Source organism: Manduca sexta, chromosome 3, assembly GCF_014839805.1.
Source record: "Manduca sexta isolate Smith_Timp_Sample1 chromosome 3, JHU_Msex_v1.0, whole genome shotgun sequence".
NCBI classification, from domain to species: Eukaryota; Metazoa; Arthropoda; class Insecta; order Lepidoptera; family Sphingidae; genus Manduca; species Manduca sexta.
The window spans coordinates 3,925,907-3,937,663 of NC_051117.1; the positions used below are offsets into that span (position 1 = coordinate 3,925,907).

At 34.6% G+C, this 11,757-nt stretch overlaps 1 protein-coding gene and 1 pseudogene across 1 annotated transcript in view; both read right to left on the reverse strand.

The window, feature by feature from the left end:
• LOC119189319 overlaps positions 1 to 378 on the reverse strand; it is a 6,344-nt pseudogene extending 5,966 nt beyond the window's left edge.
• A 5,926-nt stretch (positions 379 to 6,304) lies between these two features.
• LOC115456034 (zinc finger protein GLI4) overlaps positions 6,305 to 11,757 on the reverse strand; it is a 194,786-nt gene continuing 189,333 nt past the window's right edge. The window contains exons 16-21 of the mRNA XM_030184884.2: positions 11,636 to 11,753; positions 11,090 to 11,230; positions 10,502 to 10,592; positions 10,044 to 10,214; positions 9,378 to 9,518; positions 6,305 to 9,142 (exon numbers count right to left, since the gene is read on the reverse strand). Of these exons, the coding sequence (XP_030040744.2) occupies positions 7,058 to 9,142; positions 9,378 to 9,518; positions 10,044 to 10,214; positions 10,502 to 10,592; positions 11,090 to 11,230; positions 11,636 to 11,753 (2,747 nt within the window). The 3' untranslated portion in view covers positions 6,305 to 7,057. The remainder of the gene's footprint in view (positions 9,143 to 9,377; positions 9,519 to 10,043; positions 10,215 to 10,501; positions 10,593 to 11,089; positions 11,231 to 11,635; positions 11,754 to 11,757) is intronic.

An 11,757-nucleotide genomic window follows, 5' to 3' on the forward strand; every position in this document is an offset into this window, starting at 1 on the left:
CTTTACTCCAAAGTAAATTGTAACATATTTAACTTCACCAATTTATAAACAAAATATTTGATTCCCTATAAACTCGATGACAGTAAATCAGGCGAGCAACAGTTGGCCCGCACCAACCGCAGGAAGTGCAAACTCCACTAAACTGGCCGTGTAATAATATCCTGCATACAAAATTAACGATCCTCAAAATATCTTGATTATACGTATGAGAAATTATTTTTGTATCGACGCGATGAATTTTATCTGAAAAAATAAAAAAAAATCTTGGATAGTACTGAGTTGTAATGTAGTTTCGGCTTGTGGATTTGAGTCTGATACGGTTTGTGTTGAAGGTATGATATTTGTATTCGCCCGGATAGCAACCACCGTACCTCTCATAATGACCTACATAAGTTTCGTGGTAGCGTGGGAGCGTGTGTATATTTGGTCCCACACAGGCCGACATAATTGTGTCGATTGGCGAGAGGTATCAGCTCTTGTCAATCAAAATCAGAGATTAAAAATCCTAGAATAATATAATATATGAATAATTTTTATGTAAATTAAAATAAATTCAGTATTATAGTGATACGAGTTAAAACTGGTGTGACGATACTCTATATATTTTGCACTAGACAGAATAGCAAGCATCAAAAGCGTCTATTTTCTTTGTTCTATACATTTAGCCAAAACTGTTTTTTACAACGGGAAAAAACGCTACGATATCCTCTGGTGGGAGAGAAAGACAGGAATTTAGTGGCATTATGGTGACAAAATGTCGGAAACAATTGGAATTGACGGTAAACATACGGGCAAAATTCTGGGCTCTGTCAAAGCATGCAATCGTCAAAGTTACAAGTAGTCATTGTTAACTCGGCATAAAATTGCATTTGAAGGATCGTCTACTCTAAAATATTTGTAATAAAATTTCGAAATGCACTCTACGCGAGGCAATAACTTTCGAGCCACTTTCTGTCTCCTCTTATTAAAAAATACGTATCTCAAATCCAATAGATTGCCAAGTCATGTTTAGTTATGATTTATTTCACGTGCAAAAATAAATGATCTCTATTTTAATGTTTTCATCTCATGATTTCATAAGTATCTTCGGCTCTAAATCCACGATGAAATGTGAATGTTATCAAAATTTGCATTAACTAATGAAATCGAAATTCCAAATAAATAAAAATATACAAATGCTGTGGCCGTAGACAAGGGCCTTCCCACAATTGTTAATGCCAAAAGGTAACGCTAAAAACAATTTATGAGAATGATATATCCTATTCATAAGTATGTTGCTACGGTATGATATTCTGCATATTTTTGTTTCCTAGTAGCATCAACGATTGTAAGCATCCTATCTACGGCTTCTTATATTCCTTTTGTTTCCCTGTTTTTGCACAAACATATACACGGCTAGTGTAACTGGATATATTAAGACCATCGTAGCGGCGATAGCTTAGTTGGTAGTGAAACTGCTGACACGAATGTCCATAGGTTCAAAATCCAAGGGCATGCACCTCAAACGTTTCTAAAGTTATGTGCGTATTATTTGTGAATTATCGTTTGCTTTAACGGTGAAGAAAATCAACGTGAGGAAACTGTATACCTGAGAAGCTTAGTATTATTTTTTTTAAAATATATAAATTTTGTCAATCTGCACTAGGCCAGCTTGACTAAATACATAATCCCTCTCAGTAGTAAAAGAGGCCCGTGCCTAGCAGTGGACAGTATAAATGTATAATACAGGGCTGTTATTATTACTAAAACACATATACATTTCTTATATCACCGAAGAGGTAATGAGAGGCTCAATTATTGCGCCCACATTAATAGGGTACCGGACTCATATTTGTCCTTTATTATTATCAAATATTTACATAATATAAATTATAACACAGAAGAACTTATTAAAATCCGGAAAAAATCAACAAGTTATAAGTCTTTGAATTTCGGTGGAAGGGGTAATTAACAAGAAACAGAAAAGGGACGAAATACCCACATGTGACGTCGTCGGGAATTAAGACGCGTGCGAAAGAAAGATATGAAGCGATATCCCCACATCGCGCCCACTTCTGCACATTACAATATTTTAAAAATGAATTACTCGCTCATTTTTAACCAATTTTATGCAATTTTCGCAGGAGTTCTCCTTTTCGTATTATTAACCATTACATATAGAATAATGTACAAAATCAAACATAGGCCGGTCCCCTATTGGTCATGTCTATTTCGTCCCACGATATGATAGGGGGTGAGCCAGTATAATCACCAAAGTATTGACATTAACTGGATTTTGTTGGGAAGATAGGATACGACAGGACATTTAAAAAGGTACTTAATATAAGCAAATTTTTACACCAGAAAACGAATTTTTTGTCACTATAATTAGATATTATACGCAACTATTAATGTTATAATGGTAATATAAGGATTTCATGTTAACGCGAATGTTAGATATCAAAATAAATTAGTTTCCGGATTTAATCGTGGTTTTTAATTATTTTTTTCCTTGTCGTTTCGAAGACTTTGCAGCCTTCATTCGGGATTTAAGGTAGACGTCGGAAGCATTGTTTAAAATATAAAGAAACCGTAATAAAATCCGAAAACTAGTTTAATTTCGATTGTGATAATATTTTTAGTATTCAGAACAAGATCACAGTTCTTGAAAAAGAACTGCTAGTGCAGTTGCACGCGGTTCGCTATAAATATTGTTTCTTGTTATTTTTCGACTCAATGAGATTTAAGATTATGTATATAAACTGATTTACCACAGTATGCTAGATGCTATAAGATTAGTTTCCAGTTTAATATGAGTATATAAAATATAATGTTCAAGGTCATACTTTGGATATATAAATTTGTTACTAAAATGGTAATTAGAAACGAAAAAAATTCGCTTCGGATGGATATAATATATATCCTACCACCAGCAAAAATGACTCTAGCTCAGCATATGCTAACAATAAAATTAGTCTTTACTCAATAAGCTACTTCTACTTGGGTAGTATTTTAGATCCCCTCGTAAAATAAATTTGTAAGTAATACAATTACTGCAATCAATACGCTAAAAACATTGCTATGAAAATGGATATAATAGGGGAACCCAATCAAAATAAGGTTCTTTGCCAACATTGACTCATACATTACTGTTGCCACCAATCCATCGTCAAAGGGTACAATAAAACTCAATTCTTGTCTTCAGGTTTTCGCTTTTCATCTGATTGTTCTGAGCAAGTCAGTGCCAAGAACATAATTATCTTTGTTGTTCAGACAACTATTAATTCGCGATGTATTTCTGTACAGCTAAATATAAAGCAGAGGTCAATTTGCACAGGTGCTAGCTTGGATAACTATCGCTATTTCAATTATAGTATTTTCAAGGGCTGTTTTATGATTTTAGTGATTTTATTTTGAATTACGGAATTATTTTTTTTCAGCTGTCACTTTCTTGGTCTGTATTGTCCGTTAAGATATGATAAGAACTGACTGCAATTTTTGTTAATCTATTTTAGATAATTTAATTTATTACATTTTCTTTTACACCCTTTATTATGTTATTTTATTTAATTAAAATATCCTCTGGTCATGTTTTGCCTTAGAATGCAGGATCCTGCTGACTTTGCGTTAATAAATAAAACCAAATACTTGTATTCTAGAAAACAGCATTTTACCATATTAAGTTTTTCAAATCATAGATGTAAAAAACACGTGTAAGGTTCTTTAATTGTAATTTTATATGACCTAAGGCCTATAACTAAACTTAAATCGATTTTCTGGTGAAAATTCATTCATGAGTGATTTTAATCGCAATTTCAACAGAGGTACAGGAAAATATAGTTTTATATGTAAAATACTTCAGTATGTACCTACCTAGTTAGTATTGTCTTTCAAAAATCATACTGATTGTAATTATAAGCTGATAACGAAGGTTATGCATATATTTTGAATAATTCCAACATTATCCTGAATTATAAAACTCTAAATCGTTTACTTTTTACAAAAACAAGTGCCGTCAACTCATTTGTATTAATTTACATTTTCCAAAGCAAACCTCGTCATCTCATTGTATGTGATTTTAACATGATCATTAAAAGTGTTCACATTACAGCAGTTTCTCATCTCTTACCGACTGGTGCCAGATTTTTTCAACCGCGTACCGATTTCACTAATATATTGACCTTAACACCTTTATGAGCAGCTCTTTCGGCAGAACGACGCGAGTTAATTACGAAGGTGAGAGGTCTTGGAGCTTACGTCTTCCAGCTGCTGAATGTTATTAATATACTTTTCTTCCGTGGTGATACCAAAGTAAAATAATATGGTGTAAGATTTTTATTTGTTTATTAGTTTTCGCCTACTCGGTTGAATGGTAGCATAATATAAAGCTATGGATTTGGAATTTCTGGGTTTGATGCTCAGACAACATCTTGGGCAGTGAATTTGACACAACTCCCTCGGTTTTGGAGACTTTAAAGAGGGTTAATGACAGGTAGTCTGAACGTAAAAGTAATCCACATAGTTTCTGCAAAATACTTAAGGACGTATGTAGTACAGACGCTACATTTGACTGTGATAGGGGCATTTTAATACGAGTCGAATATTACGAAAAAATTCACCAGGTATGTAAATTCATTTAAAAAAAAAACTCTAATGAATATACTTAACTTGATGCTAAATATACAATTTTATGATTTTACGCTGATTTTATGAAAGAGAATATTTTTGAAAAGCTAATAATGTATTATGAGTATTCACCAATATCACATCCAAAGGTCCAAAAGCAAAGAAGTAAGGGATGTTTTAGTGGTCTACTATGCTTTTTTCAAAATAAATAATAGTTAACCTCAGCTAGCCTATGCCCCATATTTTAGACATTTCATATCAAGCGTAAGTATATGTCTTTCTGAATAAAACCAAATAATATTAAACCGTCAAGCCTAATTCTAAATTCTTATAAATATACTTGCGATTGCACAATACATAAAGTATTTTATGTCCTAATTACGGGAAACAGTATACAATCTCCTCAAATACCATCAGAAAATTAAAAATCGGTAACAAAACTACACGGAACTAAAGAAATTCGCTAACTCTCCAAAAAACCCACCGCTAAAACACAAATCTTGACCATTTTTCTAATAAACCTATTTTATTGATGCTGTCTGCTGGCAACGTACAGAAATACAATGTCTATTTTGAATGTTGCCAGTGACGTAATCACGTGGAATGTAAACGACTCCGCTGGTTATTTTGGTTACTTGATTCTAGATTTCAAGAAGGGTCGGTTGTATTTCTTGAATGTTCTGGTGTAATGTTTAAGTAATTACTTCTTGACTTCATAATTTCTAGATTTATTAGTCTTAATACTATGCCTTTTCCTTCCTAGTCTTTTAAGTTTTACTTCTAAGCCCTAACTCCTAACTTCGATTGGCCTTTTCGAACTGCTATCTCCAGCATGTTCGGCTTCGATTGTCCAACTGCTGCTATCTCCAGCATGTTCGGATTATTTACATCCAACAGCAATACGTTTAGTTATATATAAACTTGTTTATCTTGTAACCTATTACAAAACGGTCACGTTTTTATACACGCTTACAATTATAAATCTCCGGATTGTCATCGTGACCTACTCAAATCGACCGCGAGTTTTTCTGTAATGTTTCTGGTAGGAACGATTTTTGTTAGAACCGAAAATGATTTTATACCCTATGATTGTTTCTAGTCGAATTTCAGCCACGCCGGCAATATCACCGATTAGCTAGGTACGCAGGAGATATTATAGTGCAAAAGTGTGTACGCAATACACATGTGCACTCTCTGTTCCTTCACTCTGATAGTCCGGTGAGACAGTAATCCGACATGACCGGAGAGAGATGTTATACCCTATATTTAAATATTAAGAAGTGCAATGCTTGTATTTGTTTGTTACATATAGGGTTAAAACTTAACCTCCAACTAAAGTACTTATTTCTGTGATTTTTTTAGCGTCTTCATTATAGGCGAATTAGATGTAAAATATAACAAAAGCAATGTCGGCTTCTTTGATATTTATTCTTTAGAAAAAATAATATGTTTACAAGAAGTGGTAATTAAAACATATCTAGTTGAATATGTAATTTAGAATTCAAATATGACAGAAGGGAATGAAGGTAGTCAAATGATGACCAAAATAACGAGGACGGTAATGAGCAGTAATTCAAACACTAGAGGCAAGTGTGTCTTCAGTAAATTTATTGATATGGTTATAATTTGAACATTAATTTCACTAAGTGATGTTAATGGTTGACGAAATGGACGTAATAAAGCAATAAGGAAACTCCAGTCAAGAATAAGACATTTTATTTAATAGTTCTATTAAAATATTGTCACAGATGTCCGCAAATTAATTTTACAAACAGTAAAAACAATAATTTAATACAAAATACAATTCCTAAATGTTCTGTTTACAATTGTGCGTTGTTTTAAATAAAAAATATTAACAAAAAAATCTTAAAACTAATAATCTCATAATAAAATTCTTAACTAAGAGATTCGATGTTACAGTAACTTATATTGCATTAATTATAACTACTTAAAATGATTCGAGTAATTAAAATGTCAACGTCGTAAAATTCATTAAAGATGTATATTTTGTACAAAATTTTTAAGTCTATCTAATAATCTCAAAGATCACTTAATTAAGAATCATTTTAACTTCGATATTAACCTACTAAAACAATTTGCAGCACTCAAAAAATATTTTCTAAGATCCTAAAGGCACTTTTAAAACCGGTTGTGTTATGTACAATTATGTACATTAAGGCACTTATAGCAGAAATTAAAGTAAATGCAGTTACATTATTGTACTTAATTAATTGGAAGACGTCATACCGAACATGTTATTTACAAAAAAGTGTCTTTTCTGATATAATCTAACTACTGTACTTTTAAAAATTTTGTAAACTATTTAAAAATAATCAGTCTCTAAAAGAGAAAACGTTTTTACAACCTTTTGTTCCTTTGCACCATAATCAGATCTTTTATCTGCTTACATTAACTTATATCTAACTACAAATATAAAATATACTATAAATAACTATTGTATCATCTGGAGGTATTGGTTCTCTTCATAAAACGAAGATAAGGATGTCTGAAGATCGTTCACAACCATGTTATCACCGCCTTGTAACGGGTGCGTACTGCTCGATACCATTTCGGAACTCTTCCAATTCTCGCAATTTTCAACATACTCCAACGTTCTCTGGTACGTTTCCTGGCGCATTGTGTTGTTCTGATTCTTCTTTCTTCCATTACTAGCTTCTATTTGGGACTGAGATATGTCCCAAACCTGGACCTCGCTGGTTTGGTTGTTTTGACTCCTCAAACTGTTCATACTGCAATCGGTTTGGTCCGTCTTTATTTGATTGCAGTTCATCTGTCTCGTGCCGTTGATCGGTTTCTGGCTCCCCGTTGACATGTTTACTGAATTTTGCATTGATTTCTGCATGTTGTGTTTGTTAAACTGGTTGCCTGGGTAGTCCCATTGGTTGTACGGCCTCTGATGGTTGTAATACTGGTTGTTGTTCATCATAGTTTGGTTGTATTGGTGATTGTTCTTCGGTGGCGGTGGACCCATTACATTCGTGTTGTTTACTACAGAATTGTACGGTGGTGGTTGAGGATATTGCATGTTGGGGTTGTAAGGGGGGTTCTGCATTGGTGGACACTGGTTTTGAGGTTCACAATAATTGTTCATGGCTCCTCTGCTCATGTTGGCACTGTTGTCTACACTCATCATAGAAGATCTGGACATTTGTAGCGAATGCATCTGATTGCTTTGGTTTGGATAGTTCATTTGTTGGTAGTTCATCATTTGATTGTTATACACCATGTTTTGATTTTGGTTCATGGGATGCATCATAGGCATTTGATTCTGATTATACTGTTGCATAACTGGATACTGTTGAACGTTTTGGCTTCGCATAACGTTTTGGTTTTGTCCTGGATATTGATTCTGATAATTTTGATTATGGTATTGGTTGGGTATATTATTTCTATTAGGCATTTTTGGACAATTCTGTACATTATTGGGGTAGTTAGGAACCATTTGGCCTTGGTTCATATTCATAATCTGGTTTGGAATATTTTGGTTTCCAGGACCATTCATGGCCATCGGCATATTAGACACCATCGGACTTGCCATTCCTTGTGCCATTGGGCTTTGTAGACCAGGGTGCATGGGACTCGGCATGCCATGGCTCATGGGGCTAGCAATGTTCTGTGTCATGGGGCTCGCCATATTCACCATTGGACTGGCCATATTTTGAGACATAGGACTACCGATATTATTATGTCGAGGACTCATCATCATCTGATTTGGCATTTGTGGACTCATGAGGCTTTGCATGCTTTGAGGACTCATAGCGTTCTGTTGAGGCGACATCACGCTCATGACGCTTTGAGGACTCATGACATTGTATATGCTTGGCGGACTCATGACAGTATGTGGGATGTTGTGAGGACTCATGATACTTTGAGGACTCATTGCACTGTGAGGCAGGCTCTGTGGACTCAGCATACTGTGCGGCAGATTTTGAGGACTTAGCACATTCTGACTGATGACTGTTTTAGGACTCGCCGAATTCTGCTTCTGGGGCAAACTAACTCTTATCCTATTCGATTGTTCCGTCTGATTCGCTGTCATAGTTTGCAACGACTGCAATGGATTCGTTGTAACAGCACTAGTCACTGGTTTAAATTCCTTTTCCTTCTCCGCAGTCACTTCTGGAATGACTTGCTCCTGTAAGGGCGTTGATTTATCGTCAGGCGTTTTAGCGGCTAAGAGAGAGCCACTGTTACCCGACATGCTAACATCTAGCGACCTTAAATCGACTTGTATATCACTTATATTGAGATCACTTCCTATGGCACCTAGGTTTTTGAGTAGGGAATCGTCACTGGTCGCTACGTCACTGATTTTGTCACTGGAATTATTTGTGTTTTTTATTTCACTTGCATTGTCTTTGGTAGCACTGTCTTTATCGTTATTTTCCGGTTCAGGCTGGTTGGAGTCAGTTTTAGCTGGTGTTACCGATTCGGTTGCCAATATTGATTGGTTAAGATATTGCATCATTTCATCTGGTATTACCAGCTTGTTCTCCACCATTTCGCCTTCAGCGACCTGTGAACAAAATATTGAATTAGAAATATTCATTTTAATTTATCTTGTTAAGGTACTAAATAGATGTTCTTAGACACGATTACTCTGATATTCTTCAACCAAAAATATTGCTAAAACTATAAAAAACATCACTAGTAAGTAATTTTTTCCTCACAAATTAATCTTCTACATAACCATATTACTTATGTCCATATTTGTTACACAAGGAAATATAACTCACATCAACAATATTTACCTGTTCCAGATTGACTTCCTGGTTGGGATGGTGGACCTGCGCTGTGGTGATTACCACAGTGTTGGTGGAGTTGGACCGAGACTCTTTGTACGTCACTGTCTCCTGGTCACTTTCTGTCTTGAACGGGAATGGAGCGTCACCCTGCAGGAAGATAAAAGTTTTAATTGAAGGTTGTAATGAAGTTCTTACAATGATGTTATTGGTGGTCAGATAGTATTCTAATTATTATAGAGGGTCTAGTTTTTTTGATTGAATTATGAATCGACATATCCGACAACAAAATATCAGTATGAGCAAATTTTAAAGAATTATTGTAAAACCAGGATATGATTTAATCTTATCCTATCTTACTTGTTACTGATATTATAAATGAGAAAATTTGTGAAAATGTCTGTATGTTTGTTAGAAGTAAATGCAGAAACAACTGAATGAATTTGGGCAAAATTTGGCACACAGATAGACAATGTCGTCGTTTGACACATAAGTTACATTTTATCCCTGTAATTTGCTCCCATGGAAAATAATGAGATTTTTTAAATAAATGAGACAGGCGTCGCGTAGATGATGCTACAAATCGCTGCAGTATTTTAGAAACTTTTGTAGTGGAAAAGTTCGAGAGCAATAAGTAGTCATTAATAATTATTAAAGTTTTCAAATGATACTCACCACATCATCAGTACCACATGGATAAGGCTGGTACGTCTGCGCCTGGTCGCTGAGGTTCGACTGTTCGGAGAGTCTCCTCGCCTCCTCCTTGACCTGGACGTTGGGGTCCAGCTCCAGGGCCAGCTCCTCAGCTCGTACCTCTGAGCAGGTCACTCCTCGAAGAAGAACCGCCTGGTGGAATTTTTGATAAATTATAAAATGGAAATTTGTAAATTTCTTGGGTGATATCTCTTCTATTTTAATTTCTTTAGTTATATTCTTTTACTTTAGTATCAAACTAATTTCTTTACAAATATCTATCGATTTATTTAGAATATTAGATATCGTAATAATTAATTATATGACCATTATATTATTTATAATATGTACAATGTAAGGTATAGTTTCAAAAATAGTGTTAAATATTAGCATTATGTATGAAATAAATTAAAACTCTAAGATTAAATATTTCAGCTTACCTGATTGCCTTGTGATGTTCTCATGGCTTGGACGGCAGCGAGAGCGGAGGAAGGCGCAGGCGCATATCCCACGCAAGACACTTGACTAGACCTGGAAATAAAACTACTATTAGCACTGCCCTACTTATCTATCTGATGTTCTTTAGATTACAAATTTTTATTTATCACGGTTTTTTTATATGATAATTTCCTCCCGACGTTTCGAAGACTTCGCAGCTTTCATGGTCACGGGGTGAACTGAAATAAGTTTTATTTCAATATCTAAACTTCGCGCAGAAAACAAATCACCTTAAATTAGAATTTAATGGAATAAACTATCTCACTTTGCGTATGACTGGATTAGTTATTTAAAAGTTCACACAATTTGGACAGGCAAACATCAACCAAAGATGCCTCATTTCAAATTCAACCTTATAAGGGGTTATTTCATGGCGTCAATAAATTAACCCATATATACTAATTTTCTTAAAAACAAATATTCTATAAAAATATTCTAACTGTAAATGTAAAAAAACGCCGTTTAATTTGGCAAGGTATAATTTTCCTTTTTCTGATGGTAATTATGGTCATAATGATATGGTCCCATACCTGCGGCTGCTGTCGGGCGAGAGCTGGTCGTAGACTGTCTGATGCTGAGAGACCAGCCTCTGAGGTCCAGCCACCGCTGCACCGGTCACTGCGCCAGAAACGACTGATGCTTGGCTGCTTTTTCGAGATATATCTGAAGACCTGAGGAGTGTGATCAGTTGTATTTATTGCCGCATATAATATAGTCGACACAATCTACAAGTCTCCAATATTCAAAAATTTTAACTAGTTCAAAATGATATGAAGAATGTTATTAAGAATTAAATAACATAATATTTGACTATGCATTTATATGGAATTAAAATCATAACTGTTTTTATGACTGGATATTAATAATTTATTCATTCTTTTTTGCACACAAGTAAAAAAAAAACAAACGTATAAATATGGCGCTCATATAGCTCTATAAAAAATATCTTTCAGATAACCATGGGATGGATGTCAGTAAAGGAGAAAGAGAGGACAATTCACTCATTAGAATAATAATTAAGGACTATTAAAAAATATATTATTACATTAGTTAAGAAAATAATTAAAGTATTTTACCTGGCGCTATATAGGCTGCTTCCAGAGGAGATTCCCGAGTCCCGTCTCGTGTTTGGGAGTCCGGTCTTCAACTCTACAGCAACGTTGGTGCCTAGCTCAGTTCTGCCTGGCATTCCACCTGT